Here is a 17,644-nt window from a genome sequence, read left to right on the forward strand (position 1 = left end):
TTTTCTGGAACTCTGCAGATGATCAAAGGGATTAAGTAGTCGCAATGAAGTCTGCTCTTTCCAATCAAGCCTTTGTTTTGGGGGAGATTGTTCAAGTAAACTTGGATCTACGTAATGTTTTTCACATCTGTGGGGCCTGCTTTTTTTTTTATTGCTGAGGAAACAAAGAGATAGATGGCATGATGATTTTAAACAAAATTTTTGGGCTAACATGAAGTTTACATAAACTGACTATTGTGACCCACATTTTACTCATGTAGCTGAATCCTATCTAGACACATGGCCTTGAGCCTTTGTAAAGGTTAATAGTCGCCTGTGAGGCAATTAACCCGATTAAGTCTCTATAGATTGGACAAGCTGCCCCGGAGCATAGGAGTACGAGCGAGGGGCAGGCAAGTGATGGTCGATTCTTTAGAGACCCACAGGTACGTTACGATAATAAGTTTGTGGTTTCCGCAAAGACATCATGAGACCGACCCCATCGGTGGAACAATTTTTGAAAAATTACGTTTATTTGCACCATCCTCCTCTCCATTTTATGTGCGATCACAAGAACCAGGAGAAGTCCAGAACAGGCCATTTGGCCCTTCCAGTTTGCTCTGCCATTGAATAAAATAGCTGCTAATTGTTTCAACTTGTGCCTCCAGCTTGATCCCCAAATCCTCCAATTCCTTGAATGCATGAAAAACTGTTAAAACAGTCTTGAACATAGAAATATTGCTCCACCCAAGTCCAAATACAACTGATTTAGACTTTTAGACTTTAGAGATGCAGCATGGAAACTGGCTCTTTGGCCCTTCGAGTCTCCACTGACCAGCGATCCACACCAGCAGTATCCTATACACTGAGGACAATTTACAATTTGTACCGGCGCCAACTAACCTACATTTAGGGTGGCACATACCATCGCAAAAAAAACTGTTTATGCATCAGCAGGGAATATTAAACATTCTAAGTATTTTACAACAGCTTTGACTCTTCCACTAATATCTTGTGTGAGATTCCTCTAGGGCAACATAATGATGCAGTTAGTAAAGCTGCTGCCTCACAACCACAGACCCAGGTTCAATCCTGACCTCGATGCTACCCGAGTGGAATATCCCTGTTCTCCCTGTAGCACACGTGTTTCCTCTGGGTGCTCTTGCTTCTTCCCAAAGCTGTGTGTGTCAGCGCTTAATTAGCCACTATAAAGTCCCCCTGGATATTAGGTGTGCAATAGAATATGGCAGGGGGGCAGTTGTTGAAGATATGGGGGAATTAAAAACATAAAGGATTAAACTAGGAACAGTGTTACTGAGCAGATGATATTCTGTGTGGATTTGCTGAGCCCAAGGGCCTATTTCCGAGTATATATCTTTCTGACTGTAGTTTTCTTCTACCTTCACACTGGTCCCCAGAGGCAGCCAGACGGTGGCCAGGCTTGCATTCACAATGGAAGGAGCCCTCTGTGTTGCTGCACTGCCCATTGGTACACAGGATGGCATCCTGACACTCGTCGACATCTGGAAGAAAGAGGGAAGAAACCATTCATTTCCACGCCCAATCAAACAAAAGCTCTGCCCGCCCAAAGCTGATTAACATAAGCAAACTTTGGCACAGGAAATCAGTTTCAGGCCAATTTTTTAAGCATTGAAAAATCTGGGCGGCACGGTAGGGCAGCAGGTTAGTTCAGTCTTGATTTTGGATGCTGTCTGTGTGGAGTTTGCACATTTTCACGGTGACTGTGTGGGTTTCCTCCACGTGTTCCGGTTTTCTGCCACGTTCCAAAGATGAGCGGCACGGTGGCGCAGTGCTAGAGTTGCTGCCTTATAGCACCAGAGACCCGGGTTCGACCCTGACTATGAGTGCTATCTGTACGGAGTTTGTACGTTCTCCCCATGGTCACATCGGTTTTCCCTGGGGATTGTAAATTGTCCCTAGTATGTAGGATAGTTCTAGTGTACGGGGATCACTGGTCGGTGTGGAAATGGTGGGCCGAAGGGCCTGATTCCATGCTGTATCTCTAAACTATACTAAACTAAACAAGTGGGTTGGTAGGTAAGAGATATTTAAAGACATATGTGCACAGAGAAAATTAGCTCGTTATTGTTGAATAATTGTGCTATATGAGCACTACTAATAAAGCTGTTCTCTGAGAGTGCCCGCCACATTCATGGGTGCTGTTTGTGTGGAGTTTGCATATTTTCCCTTCAGTTTCCTCCCATATGCTAGTTGTCAGGTTAATTGGCCACTGTAAATTGTCCCTTGTGTGTAGGTGAATGGTAAAGTCTGGAGGGAGTTAATAGGAACATAGAGAGAATAAAATGTGGACACAAGAAACTGCGGATGGTTTAGGTACAGAGAACAAATTGCTGAAGGAGCTCGGTGGCCCAGGCAGGCAGCAGCTGCAGAGACAATGGGATAGTCAACATTTCAGGTCAAGACTGCAATCAGGGCTGCGAGTACAGAGGGGACATAACCCATATAGAGATGACAGGATGGGATGAGCAGGTGCTGGAAAGCGAGTGGAATGAGGTGTGGAGAGAATGGACTGATGGAGCAAGTGGGGGAGGGATAAGTAGTGGTAGAGACAGTCCAGAAGGTGATGTGGAAGACACAAGAGGCTCCAGATCCCGGAAATAGTAAATAGTAAAATGGAAATAGAAAAGGGAAAGATGATGGGCAGATGCAAGTAGATGGGGGTGGAGATAGAAAACCCAGTAATTATAGTGTGTGGATGATTGGTAGATGGTATCAGATAGTGGGAAGGGAAGGGAAACCTGGGTGGATCAGAGAGAGAAAGAACATGGAGAGTTACCTGAAATTGGAAAAGTCTATGTCCCTACCATTGGGTTGTAGGTTATCAAGATGGAATATAAGGTTTTATTCCAGTTTCTGTTTGGTTTCACTCTGGGAGTGAAGGTTGAGGACAGGTAGGGTAATGTTGGAATAGAATGGAGAGTTCAATGCAATTGGGAGCTTGGGATGGCAACTGCAGATAGTGTAAGTGTTCCATCAAACGGTTGCAATGTCGATGCAGAGGAAGTAACACACAAAGCACCAAGTGGGTAAAGCTGATGAATTTAGAGCCTGGATCAGTGCTTCTGATGTGGTGGCCATTAGGGAAACTTGATTGCGAGAGGGACACATCTGGCAGTCAACATGCCTGGGTTTCAGTGTTCCAGACGAAATAGAGAGGGGGGTGGGGCATTTAATGAGGTGGAGGAGTTGCTTTGGTAATCAGGGAGAATGTCATGGTGGTACTCAGAGAGGACGTACTGGAGGGTACATCTACTGAAGCAATATGAGCTCAAAAAACAATTACTCTAATGGGATTATATTATATATAGGCCATGCTATAGCCAGCGGGAGATAGAGGATCTGATATGTAGACAGATTATGGAAGGATGCAAGATCCACAGAGCTGTTATAGTGGGTGACTTTAACTTCCCCAATATTGACTGGAACTTACTCTGGACAAGAGGATTAAATAGGGTAGGATTTGTAGGCGCATCCAAGAAGGTTTCCTTAAACAATTTGTACATAGTTTGACTCGAAGAAGGACCATACTGGACCTTTTATTGGGAAACAAGCTTGGTCATGTGATATAGTGGTGGAAGAAGAATTTATGGATAGTGCTCACAACTCCATAAGTATTATAGGTAAGCCTTTTTGCACCGGACATTTCCACCCTGGAATAAAAGTTCTGACTATCTACCGCATCTATGCCTCTCATAATTTTATTTACTCCTATGAAGTCTCCCCTCAACGTCTGACGTTCCAGGAAAAACAACCTATATCCCTGCAGAAATTCTCTAATCCACGCAGCATTCTGGTAAATCTCATCTGCACCCTTCCCAAAGCTTCCACATCTTTCCTGTAATGGTGTGACCACAATTACATGCAATATTCCAAAAGTGGCCCAACCAAAGTTCTATAGAGCTGCATCTGGAGTTCCAGACTTATATTCAATGCCCCTAGCATACCAAATGCCTTCTTTGTCAAACTATCTAACTTGTGTTGCCACCTTTAATGCTCTATGAACTTTGACTCCAAGATACCTCTGCACTTCAATGTTGTTAAAGATAAAGAACAACATTACAAATATATTTCAATTATTCGGCTTTGTAGGGTTACACAAATGTGATTGCTTTAAGTAGGGAAGGGAAGGGGAGCAAGTCATTTATAGACACATGCAATAGTCAGTCAGTAAACATGCCTCTGTGGGGTTGAAGCCCTGCAAGAATTGTTACCTTTGCACGATTTGCCTTCAATGGCTGGTTCATACCCTCGGTTACACGTACAGATATAGCCACCCTCGAGATTGGAACACTCTCCGTTGCTACAAACTGACATGCTGAGGCATTCATTGATGTCTAGGGAAAGGAAAATAGAAAACTGGGTGTTAAGGATATAAAAAACATCAGAAACAGGAATATTAATGATGCCCAACATTCACAATGATCCTTAACCTTTACTCCCATCCAAACCCCATAATCCCTGTAGAGGAAGAAAAATACTGCTGATGCTAGAAATCTCAGATGAAACAGAAAATGCTGGAAATTCTCTACCCAAATGCTAGAAATGTGGAATTCTCTGCCACAGAAGGCAGTGAAGGACAATTCACTGGATGTTTTCAAGAGAGAGTTAGAACTGGCTATTAGGGCTAACAGAATCAAGAGATATGGGGAAAACAGGAACAGGGTACTGATTGGATGATCAGCCATGATCATATTGAATGAAGGGATTTTCCTACGGTGCTGGCACAGAGGGCCGAATGGCCTACTCCTGCACCTATTTTCTATGTTTCTAAATACCTTACAATTCATGGAACATCTGTAGACAGTATCAGTTATGATGAAAGATCATCAAGCTGAGATGTTTAATCAAGTTAATTTTCCACAGATGCTGCATGGTTCAAGAGCTCATTGTTCATGGTTCAACGAGTATTTTTAGCATTCTGTATTTTTATCCAATATTGCTTCAACTTTCACCTTCACAGGGCGAAGTTCGTTGGCATCTACTTTGAGTCCAAGGGACCAACCCTGACTGCGCAAATGCACATTTGCTTTGTCGCAGTTTGACATTGTGGCAGTTCAGGCGTGTCAGAACTTGCTCGAGGATTTCCAGATGTTCTACCATGCCCTCTGTGAATAACAGTAGGTCACCCTGGTTGCACACACAGTGCGGAATGCCTTGCAACATTTTGTCCATGACAGACTGGAAGATTTTCGGGGAGGATTTCACACCATAGGGCAGCTTTGTATATGAATACAATCCCTTATGTGTATTGATAGTCAAGTACTGCTGACTTTCCTTGTCGACAGTGAGTTGGGCATAAGCGTGAGACAAATCCAGTTTAGTAAAGACTTTTGCTCCACTAAGTTCTGTGTACAGATCTTGCGAGGTAGGTAACGGATTTTGTTCATCGTCAACGGCTTGGTTGATTGTGACTTTGTAGTCACCGCATAGTCGAACAGTTTTGTCAACCGTGTGTATGGCCACAATTGGTCTTGGTCGACAATACACAGGTTTCACATCTTGCTTAAGTCGAATGGGTGCAGAGTGCCTTGTTATTCCCGTGTAACTGTCAGCAAATATTTCTGCATGTTTGCTTATAACGTTTTCAAGATGTGATTTGGACAAACCGACGCTGAAAATGTTCTTCCAGTCTAACTCTATTCTACTCAGCCAATCCTTTCCAAGGAGGGTTGGTTTATTTCTGTAGCTGGCCACTATGATGGGAAGTGTTACTGACTATCCATTATGCTGAATTTTACAGTTCATTTGTCCGCTTGTCTCCAAAAGAGAAAATATTTTCTATGTTTCTTTATAACACTTGTCCCTATACCTCTAGGTTTCTATGATTGGAGGGTAGCTAATGTTACCCACTTTTTAAGAAAGGCAGAAGATAGACAACAGGGAATTATAGTCTGTTAGCCTGGCATCGATGGCGGGGAAGATGCTGGAGTCAATTATAAAAGATGAAATAGCAGCACATTTGGATAGCAGTAACAGGATTGGTCCTAGTCAGCATGGATGTACGAAGGGGAAATCATGCTTGACTAATCATCTGGAATTTTTTGATGATGTAACTAGGAAAATAGACAAGGGAGAGCCAGTGGATGTAGTGTACCTGGGCTTTCAGAAAGCATTTGATAAGGTCCCACATAGGAGATTAGTGGGCAAAATTGGGGCACATTGTATTGGGGGTAGAGTGCTAACATGGATAGAAAATTGGTTGGCAGAGAGGAAACAAAGAGTAGGGATTAACGGGTCCCTTTCAGAATGGCAGGCAGTGACTAGCGGGGCATCGCATGACGCGGTGCTGGGACTGCAACTATTTACAATACATATTCATGATTTAGATGAAGGGATTACAACTAACATTAGCAAATTTGCAGATGACTCAAAGCTGGGTGGCAGTGTGAACTATGAGAATGCAGGGAGGCTTGGACAGGTTGGGGAGTGGACAGATGCATGGCAGATGCAGTTTAATGTGGATAAATGTGAGGTTATCCACTTTGGTAGCAAAAACAGGAAGGCAGATTATTATCTAAATGGTGTCAAGTTGGGAAAAGGGGAAGTACAATGGGATCTGGGGGTCCTTGTTCATCTGTCAATGAAAGTAAGCATGCAGGTTCTGTAGGCAGTGAAGAAAGCGAATGGCATGTTGGCTTTCATAGCAAAAGGAGTTGAGTATAGGAGCAAAGAAGTCCTTCTGCAGTTGTACAGGGCCCTAGTGAGACCACACCTGGAGTATTGTGTGCAGTTTTGGTCTCCAAATTTGAGGAAGGACATTCTTGCTATTGAGGGAGTGCAGCTTATGTTCACAAGGTTAATTCCCAGGATGGCGGGACTGTCAACTGCTGAGAGAATGGAGCGGCTGGGCTTGTATACTCTGGAATTTGGAAGGAAGAGAGGGGATCTTATTGAAACATATAAGATTATTAAGGGTTTGGACACGCTAGAGGCAGGAAACAGAATTCTTTGCATCAGTGGGTGGTGGAGGCCGGTTCTCTGGATACTTTCAAGAGAGAGCTAGATAGGGCTCTTGAAGATAGCGGAGTCCGGGGATATGGGGAGAAGGCAGGAACGGAGTATTGCTTGTGGATGATCAGCCATGATCACATTGAATGGCGGTGCTGGTCCGAATGGCCTACTCCTGCACCTATTGGCTATTGTCTAGAAGCTACCTCAACATCTTTAAAAATCGATTGAACTATTTTCCCTTCGATTGATGTCAAACTATTTGTTGAATGGTTTCCTATTTTTTCCTTCCTTCACCAAACAACTATTTTAGATTTACTGCTCCACCAGGACCCATCCAGAATCAAGACATTTTGAAAGATCACAATCAGGTCATCCATTATTTCAGCACCTTGTGTCTTGAATAAATGTGCTTATATTTTTATTTTTTAAGGAATCTGAGGACAGAAGTTATTGGCCTTGAGAAGGTGGCGGTCAGCTGCCTTCTTGAACTGAAGCAAGAAGCTAGTCATACAGTGCTGTAGGACAGGGAGACCCAAAATTCAGACTCAGCGATAATAAAATAGTAATATATTTCCACAGCAGAATGGTGAATGAAAGAGGCAGTGCCGTTCGTATGTAGTAACTGCCATTATCAATCTTGATGCTAGAGTTCACACAAGTTTAGGAGATAACCCATGTTGATCACTACATACTGAAGTTCTGTTGTCCCATTAACTTTTTTGTTATATTTCACATAGAACACACAAAAGTGCAGCCCAGGAATAGGCCCTTCAGCCCACAATGTCTGTGCTATACATGATGCCAAGATCAACTAATTTGATCTGCATGCACATGATCCACACTCCTCCACTCGCTGCATATCCATGTGCCTATTTAAAAACCTTTCAAACGCCACTATCATATATACAATATATGCATGTTCCAGGCATCAAAACCCTCTCTATTAAAAATTTGTCCCACATATCTCCTTTCAACTTTACTCCTTTGACCTCTAATTTTTGATATTTCCACACTGGGGAAAAAAGCTTGTGACCGTCTATCCACGCATGCCTCTCATAATTTGATATAGGCAGCTCTATAAGACTTTGGTTAGGCCGCAGTTGGAGCATTGAGTGAAGTTCTGGTCACCCATTACAAGAAAGATATGGCGGCTTTGGAGAGGGTGCAGAGGAGATTTAGCAGAATGCTACCTGGATTAGTGTTTCAGTTTCAGGGAGAGTGGACAGACCTGGATTGTTTTCTCTGGAATATCAGAGGTTGAGGGGAGACTTGATAGAAGTATATAAAATTATGAGAAGCATAGATAGGTACAGTCAGAATCTTTTACCCAGGGTGGAAATGTCCAACACTAGAGGGCATAAGGTGAGAGCAGGAAGATTTAATGAAGATGTGCGGAGAAAATCTTTTTTTAACACAGAGAGTGGAAATGGCCTGGAACACACTGCCTAGAGGTGGTGTAAGGCCTGAGAGCAGGACTAACTCTAATGAACGATGTGCCTTCTATTATTTATTATCTTTTGTTATGATTGTGTTTATAATTTGTTTGGTTGTTTTTGTTTGTCTTTTGCACAAAAGTCCGCGAGCTTTGCCACTTTCACTGCACATCTCGTATGTGTATGTGGCAAATAAACATGACTTGACTTGACTTGACTTGGTGGAGGCAGGAACGATAGTGATGCTTAACTTTTAGATAGGCACTTCGAAGTGCAGGGAAGAGAGGGATATGGATCAGGTGCAGACAGATGAGATCAGTTTAAATTGACAACATGTTCGGCACAAACATTGTGGGCCTATGGGCTCATTCCTGTGCTGCACTATTCTATGTTCTATGTACTTCCCTCAACTTCCAGTAAGAAAATAATTCAAGCCTGTCCAACGTCTCCTTACAGCTAATACCTTCTAATTCAGGCAACATTCTGGTAAACCTTTTTCTGCACCCTCTCCAAAGCCGTCATGTACGTCCTGTAATGAGGAAACGAGAACTACGCACAATACTTGTGGCCTAATCAAAGTATTTATGGCTTCAATTTTCCTTAATATTATTGTCTATCTTGATCCTTTGTCCCCCTGCTATTTCTAATTACATCTGTATTACAAAAATTGAAACTATTAGTTTTGTTGTCTCAACTATTGCCTCACAGCAGATTAAAAATGCAGAGATCTGGATTGATCATCAGGAGACTTTGAATCCCTCCACGATAGCTGGGGAATTTAAATACAGTTATTTTTTTAACATTTGGAATGAAAGCCATTAAACCACCAGATTGTTGGAGAAAAATTCCACACAGTTGACCAAAGTCCTTTTGGGAAGAAAATCTCACAAAATTTAGACTCCACCAAAGTGCTTGTTGAAATAACTCAGAATGCCACACAGTTCCAGGGCAATTATCGATGCTGATGGCCAAATTACTTAAGTACACAGATAATTATATCCCCTCCTGCCTCAGTCTTTAAGGGACACAAGTTTACATGTGATGATCTCTTTTTACAGTTGCCTTATAATCAGCTGTTTTATTTCTTGCTGGTTTACTTTCACAATCTACTTTCTCCGTTTCTGAAAGATTGTTCTCAATGTTCTCATAGTCCCCCAATTCTGGGTTTTATTTCGCGAGGAGTAGACAGCTCACCATTGTTGAATTTAAACAGAGAGTAAAGTGATTATCTATGTGGAAATTAAGCAAAATATTCCGAGAAAAAATAATAGAACAATTAAAAGGAAAATAAATCCATGGAATGTTGTATCTATAATAATGTGCTGTCATATTTATCAAGGAACATCTGTAGCATCCATCAGCCATACAACTTAACAGAAGACTGTCTGGATTAGTCTTAAATAGCATTCTTCCTTGCATGTGACTGCATGTTCTATTTGTAACAGGAAATTGAAAAGAGATACAGTTGATTTCCAATGAGGCCTGTGTGGTTTGCCAAGAAGGATTATGCGTGGAATGAGCTTTCAGCAACCTGTCTATGAATGCCACTTTCTGCTATTTGTATCCCAAGCAACTGAATTATTCACCCTAAAACTGATTCTAAATGTAAACATCGCACCATGCTAATGAAAATAAACTTTCTTTCACTCAAAATTATTTCCAGAAACGTACAAAAGTGTGGAAAATATACGTACAAGCAGATCTCAAAATTGGATATTTTACAGCGAGTCCAACATGAGCCTGAAAGGTGGATTTTATACACAAATTGCTTATGCATTTCTCCCTCCTTCTGTTCATGTGTAAGGTAATACTAAGCAAAGTATCTAAGCAAAGAGCAGAATACAGGGTAGAAATGTGTTCTTGGTTACTGACACTAAAGGCATAATATAGGACTCTACTTCTGATATTCTGTTCCAGTGGAACATTATATCCTCCACTGCTATTTTGGTTCTTGCACCCAAGGTCAAATTTCTACCTAATGGTCACTCTCTTCTTCACTTCTGTAGCCTTCATAAATACTGTTTTTCTCTTACTCTCATACTTTCCCACTCATACTTAACACTCCCTCCCACCCTCCGTTTCACTTTCTTCCTCTCTCCCTCTCTCACCGTCTCACTATCTTTCTCCATCATCCTCTCTCACCGCCTTTTTGTCACTCAGCCCATCCTTTCTCACTCTATTCTGATCTCCCTCAACCTCTTCCTCTCCCTCTTCTTTTTACTGCTCTCTACTCAGTAATTTCAGTATCTCACTTTATCCTCTTCCATTATGTGAGCAGTCAAAAGGGAAGGTGCAACATTTGAAAATGGGCCCGAGATCTGAGGGTAGCCTATGATGGCTGTGTGGGGATATGTGGTCTTTGGGGGAAGCTTCACTGAGAAATGTTGCTCCTTTTTGACTAAGACGATATACTGAAAATGCACAGGTGCCTTAATTGCTTTCTTTTTTTAAATCATAGTTATTTTTAATTATTCTGCTTAATTTTAAATGCAGGCTATTTAATACCTGAAATAACAGGCAGACGTCTAGTCAATAACATGTGATATGTGATTTTAGAGTTGTGTGCATTAGAAGATGGAAAGGTGGCAAAGCACTCAGATACAACTCAGAAGCAAAGGGAATGAATTCATCTTAAGGGCCACACTATTAGTGTGGACCCAGTGTATAATTGATCCACACTGGAGCAATTACAGTAAACAGTTGCTATAATGGGGGAGGGGGAATGTTATCCATTATCTGATATACTGAGTGAGGGGATTTAAACCCATGACCAGGGAGGGAAGAAACACGGCATTGGGGGATGGTTTAACAAGCGGGAATTGACATGCTGGAGAGCTGCAGGGCCCCTGGCCCCATAAGCAGTGCAATAGGAACAGGCCCGGTACTCACGCTGCCTTCATGCTGCTTGCTCTCTCTGCTCCCGCAGCCGGAAGCTCCCATCACGTAACGCCAGCTCAATGTGTATCGGGGGGTGCAGCGGGAGGTGTATAACTGAAATCCACTATACAGAGGTCCGTTATAGCGAGAGTTTATTGTATTCCATTTCAGGGCAAGTGTTAATCGATTTAAATGATCACAGTGATCGAATGGTCCCATATTCCATGGGACTACGATGACTGTGCAGTAAATGTTACCATCACAGAAAGTGACGTAAAAAATTGTAGATCAATTGCCAAGATAAATATTGGCTTCTGACTGGTCCCGGCACTTAAAATAAAACCAGAAGCAGCCAGGCCATAGATTCGCAGACCTGGAAACATCACATTAGGATGGGACATCCATCTACCAATAATGCCGTTCACAGTCTGACAAACAGGTCTACACTAAAGCTCTCAGAAAGAGCTTGCTGCATGAATAAATAAAACCTTGGCTATACACGAGACAGTTTTTCCCATATTTCAGTGCCCACCTGAGATGGTACTGCCCTTTACTACCGTTTCAAATTATTAACAAAATAATTGGTATTAAACACTGAAATTAGCAAATCAGCTCACTGCAGCTCACCTTGCTAATACATACACAGAAATACCTCCATCACTTTAGAAAACTAAGTTAAAAGTCTCAGACTTGATAGTACAAGGTTTTTGCAGAAAAGAATAGCAAAATCAATGTCATACAGCAAGGAAACAAGCCCTTCGGCCCAACTTGCCCAACCCATCGAATATGTCCCATCTACACTAGTCCCACCTGCCTGCATTGGCCCATATTCCTCTAAACCGATCCTATCCATGTACCTGCCTCAACTACCTCCTCTTGCGGCATGTTCCATACACCTATCAAGCACCCTTTGTGTAAAAACGTTACCTCTCCAATTCCTATAAAATCTTTCCCCCTCTCACCTTAAACCTATGGTTCTCAATTCCCCCACTCTGGGCAAGAGACTTACCCCATCTACTCCTCTCATGATTTTGTACACCTCCATAAGATCATGCCTCATCCCCCAGCGTTCAAAGGAATAGAGTCCTAGCCTGCCCAACCTCTCCCGAATGCTCAGGATTTGAGATATAATAAAGATAAGCTCAAGCACCTCAGCTCAATGTCATTCTGGTATTTGCTTCCCCGATTTAACAAAAAGGTATTGCGAGTGTGATTCGTAAGAGATTACTTAATTTCCCTTCCATTCTAATTACCAACTCTACGCTTTGGTAAGTTAACAACAGTTAGTCAGTAACATCTACAGATCAATGGGTATTTAAAGACATCCAGCAATTTGTCTTTCTATGTTTGCAATGTCTCCGCACCATTCCTTGCAGTCCATCATTAAGTATCACTATGGGCCCAGGAATTCCCAATATGTTCAAGGTCATCAAAGCAATGTGTGGTTATTTTCCAAAATCTACTTTTAAAAGCAGTTCTCGGAATATGAAGAACAGGTACAAAGAACCTAATGATGTACAGCTGCTATCTGCAGTATTCTGCTCATTATTTTCCTGAGACAGAATCTCTGTCTTAAACTAGTTTCCAGTTATTTGGTATTCCTTATAATAACAAACTGACTACTTGTAACATTAAACAAATGAACTTAATTAAACTTGTACTTTGATCCTTGAAACTTATACATTACATTTGATATGTGCAGGAAGGAACTGCAGATGCTGGTTTAGGCCGAAGATAGACACAAAATGCTGGGGTGACTCAGCGAGACTGGCAGCATCTCTGGATAAAAGGAATGGGTGACATTTCGGGTCGAGACCCTTCTTCAGACTGAGTAGTCTGATTTAATTTGATTGAGTTGTTTGAAAAAGTAACCAAGAACCAAGGTTGACGAAGGCAGGGCGATAGGCATATTCTATATAGCCTTCAAAAAGCCTTTGATAAGCTTCCGCATGGTAGGTTGCTCTGGAAGGTTAGATCATAGGGGATCCTGGGAGAGCTTGATACAGAATTGATTTTATGGTAGGAAACAAAGGATGGTGGTGAATTGGAGGCCTGTGACTAGTGTGTGCCACAGGGATCAGTGCTGGTCATGTTGTGGTTTGGCATCTATATCAACGATTTGGATGAGAACATACGATTAGTAAATTTGCAGATGGCACTAAAATAGGTGGCATCATTGACATTGACAATGGTAGCATGAATTACAGCAGGATCTTGATCAGCTGGGCAAGTGGACCGAGGATTGGCTAATGGAGTTTAACTCAGATAGTACAGGGTGTTACATAGGGAAGTCAAACCAGGAACCAGGGCAGGATCTTCACGGTGAATGGTCAGGCCCTTTGGACTGCTGTGGAACACAGTGATCTTGAAGTTCCCTACAAGTGGCATCACACGTAGATAGAGTGGTGGAGAAGGCTTTTGTCACGCTGGCCTTCATGAGTCAGGGAACTGAATATAAAAGTTGGGATGCTCTGTGATAGTTGTACAAGATGCTGGTGAGGCCGCATCTGGAGTATTTTGTTCAGTTCTGGTCACCCTGTTACACGAAGTATGGAATTAAGCTGGAAAGAGTTCAGGGAAGATTTACAAGGATGTGGCAAGGACTCAAGGGCTATTGGGAGAGGTCGTGCAGGCTAGAACTTTATTCCTTTTAGCACAGGATTTGAAGGATAATCTTATAGATCGGTATAAAATCATGAGACGAATCAATAGGTGATTGTATATGGCCTTTTTCTCAAGGTTTGAGAATCAAGAACTAGAGGGCATAGGTTTAAGGTGAGAGGGTGTATATGGAATGAGCTGACCGAAGAATAGTTGAGGCAAGTACAATACAACATTGAACACGTACGTGGATATCAGAGGTTTGGAGAGATATGGACCAAATGTGTGCAAATGAGACTAGGCATCTTGATTGGCATGGACTAGTTGGACAGAAATACTGGATGCTATGATGTCTCCCTCCCTGGCTGTAAGAGCACATATGGAATCAGTACAAATCAGCGTCATGATAGCGTGATATATATTAAGAGATGGAAAACAGACAGCGCTGTTCTACCAGAAATCTGGTATGAATCCTTGTTGAACTCATGCTGTGTGCTGCTGTGCAAGGAACCGGGCACAAATTACTGCCCTCTGCTGGCTCTTCCACCAAACCCAATCTCTGCGCAGGTTAGTGTGGAGGGGCTGCCTGTGAGGGCTGGTGCTGGTGTTGGTGCTGACTCGAGAAGGGTAGTGCAGGCACGCTCATGGTGTTGTTAGGCTACCTGGATCATTTGGACACCTTATCACTTCCTGCTGGCTATGTTGGGAGCCAGCAGAAAGCTGCCAAGCACAGTGCCTGCTACCATAGCAAAACTTCTGGGCTGTGGAAAGCAGCGAAAGAGAGTGAGAGAGAGGGACAGCAGCTTCCAACACGTCCAGCAGGAGGTTGTGCGCAAGATGCAAGATCCAGGCAGTCTGTCAGCACAAGGTGCAGCCGTTACTATTCCCAGGGCTTATATCTTTGTGCTGAGTATAGAGGTGTATAAAATCACGAGATGAATAGATTGGGTAGACGTGCAGTGTCTTGCCCAGAGTAGGGGAATCAATAACCTGAGGATATAGGTTTAAGGTAAGGGAGAAAAGATTTAATAGGAATCTGAGGGGTATTTTTTTCACCCAAAGGGTGGTGGGATTGTGGAACGAGCTACCAGAGGAGGTAGTTGAGACAAGGACTATTGCAACGTTTAAGAAACAATCAGACAGGTACATGGATAGGATAGGTTTAGAGGGATATGGGCCAAACGAAGGTAGGTGGGATTAGTGTGGATGGGACATGTTGGCCAGTGTGGGCATGTTGGGCCGATGTGTTTGGTGTTTCTCTGTCCATCTAACCTGTATTTATGACATTTGGATAAAACTGATGAAATGTTATAAATTAATTTTGAACATGCCGTTTCAGAAACTGCTTGCTGCATTATCAATATTTTACATTCTTTCTGCTGTACCTTATTTTCATTCCAACTTGAATACAGATCAAAGAAATCATTTGAACCATTCCCTTGTCAGGTTAATGTTTGTGTCTCTAATAAGCTTTACTTTTTATTTGATGTGTTCTTTACTTTTATGTTTTTGTAAATCATCTTTAGTTTTATTTGATTCTACAAGCCAACATTTTAGCTCATCTTTGCTAAGTCAATGGAAGTAAATGGACTGGGGTGAATAAAAATTGTAACACATATTGCCAGAGATGGAAGGAGATATTTCTTCTATTCTATATATTTCCTTTTTCAGATAACACACAAGAGATGGTGTAATTTATAAGATCATACATTGCAGGGCTATGCAATATACTTAAGAGGATATGCTTCATGGAATAGGTATTCTGTATCAAGATTTATAATCCTATCCCCCACTAATGCAAGATTGTTGAAGCCAAAGTTACATTTTAACCACTAGTTACAATAGATAATATTGGAAGAAATGAAATAATGTTTCAAGTGAAAAATGTTTCAAGTGAAAAAAAGCACACTCTGTATACAGAACAACCAGCGTATAATCAGACGACACTACGTACCTATGCACTGGCCATTTCTGCCTGTGTATCCTTCTGGGCAAGATACACACTCATAAGAGCCAGGACTGTTAATGCATCTTCCAGACAGACATGTATTGGAATCCTGGCATTCATCAATGTCTGTAAATTTAAATAAATCACACAGCAAATTCATTTGAACATGCTTCAACTCAATTTTACTATTCTAATAGCAGAAAAGAGTAACATTTTAAAGTAACAATGTCCTATTTCCTTGATTGTTAGATCAGCTCAAATGTTTCAAATTTTAAACACTTCAAAAGACGATTATTACAGCAGACGGCGAAGAGGAGGTCCCTGTTTGTCACTTGTCACTGACTAAACCCACATATACAGTAGAAAGTTATACATTCATTAGCTGCTCTCCACTGATGTTCATGAAAACAATAACTTATATTGTTCGACCAAAGTGTATCATCTGCTCATTGTGATATCGCTGTTTGTGAAAACTTAATGGGTGCACTTTGGCTTCTACATTCCAACTGTGTTTATATTCCTTTGTTGCCTGTCTCCCTTTCAAACTTGCTGAGTTTGTGCAAGGTGTAAGACTTTCCAATACTTTCAGCCTTTTATCTAAGGTAGTTCCATGCAGCAGCGTCAACATTTACTCTGTGCAAATGTTGCCTCAAACCCGAGACAAAGTAGATCAATGTACAGGGGCAACTGGTAACCAATGAAAATCCATTGGAGAATCTCATGACAAATCTGCCCAGAGTGTGGTGAGAGTCACAGGAGGTAAGGGTTAGTAGCTCACACTATGATCAGTGCTGAGACCAAGCAGGAAACCATTAAACTGGAATCTGCTTCCATAAATGTGGTGCTTCAAGAAAGTTCTCAATCATCTTCATTGAATGTACTACATGGTCTTTACTTCCAAGATCCAGCTCCACTTGGACAATGAAAGCACAAACCATGTGCAGCCACCAGTACAAGTGCATGTTTGTACAATGGATTTCCATCTCATACAACTGCTTACTTAATGGAGAAATGAATTCTGGTGGGGAAGGAAACATGTGGCTGGGTGGCAATGAGGAATCATGCCAGCATTTCCTTGGGCCAAAGAAGCTCCCACCATTGCCTGATCCCACACTCAAGCTTTGGATTTCACTTATAGTGCTGGATTATGGGTGTACAAACTTGTTTATATTTTTTAGATAACATTTTTGGATTGATTTTCCCTGTACTTCTCGGGTCAAAGGCAGTGGCTGTGGCACAACAATGAGGTATCCACAGACTGGGAATGGGAAGCACACTGTTGTTTTGTTTCGCTCCATAGATGCTGCTGCACGCGCTGAGTTTCTCCAGCATTTTTGTGTACCTCCTGTTGTTTTGTTTGTTTGGAGTACGATTCCCCAATCTCTTTGCACATTGCTTTATCCTGCTTCCAAATAACGTGAATTTAAAATCCGTGAGAGATTCCATGCCACATCCTAACTGCTAGATATTACAAGCTGGTGTTCAAAGCCATTCAATTGCACAGGGTCTATTTAACAGCTGAAACACACACTCACCTTCACATTGGCCACTGTTCATTCTGTACCCTGCATCACAGTACTCGCACCTATAGGAGCCTTCAACATTTATGCAATGGCCTGCTCCACAGATATTACGTCTCAGGCACTCATTGATATCTTGAAATTATAACATAAATAGTTCAACTTAGGAGCAAAATATCATATTTTTTAGCTAATAACATCTAATAGTGTATAAATAATCAGAGCTGCTAAAGCAAAAGGCGGCAGGGTTGAGCAGCGGTAGAATTGCTGCCTTACAGCACTTTGAGCGCCAG

General features: G+C 41.9%; 1 protein-coding gene across 5 annotated transcripts in view; it reads right to left on the reverse strand.

Moving 5' to 3' along the window:
* Nucleotides 1-17,644, reverse strand: part of ltbp1 (latent transforming growth factor beta binding protein 1) — a 295,601-nt gene that overhangs the window by 106,093 nt on the left and 171,864 nt on the right. For all 5 annotated transcript variants that reach the window (XR_008723852.1, XM_055639325.1, XM_055639326.1 and 2 more), the window contains 4 exons: nt 17,367-17,486; nt 15,838-15,957; nt 4,233-4,355; nt 1,380-1,502 (listed from right to left, as the gene is read on the reverse strand). Coding sequence is in view for 4 of the 5 variants with exons in the window: in XM_055639325.1 (XP_055495300.1) it covers nt 1,380-1,502; nt 4,233-4,355; nt 15,838-15,957; nt 17,367-17,486 (486 nt within the window). In the remaining variant the exon portion in view is untranslated. The remainder of the gene's footprint in view (nt 1-1,379; nt 1,503-4,232; nt 4,356-15,837; nt 15,958-17,366; nt 17,487-17,644) is intronic.

The sequence above is a fragment of the Leucoraja erinacea genome, chromosome 8, assembly GCF_028641065.1.
Source record: "Leucoraja erinacea ecotype New England chromosome 8, Leri_hhj_1, whole genome shotgun sequence".
In the NCBI taxonomy this organism is placed as follows: Eukaryota; Metazoa; Chordata; class Chondrichthyes; order Rajiformes; family Rajidae; genus Leucoraja; species Leucoraja erinaceus.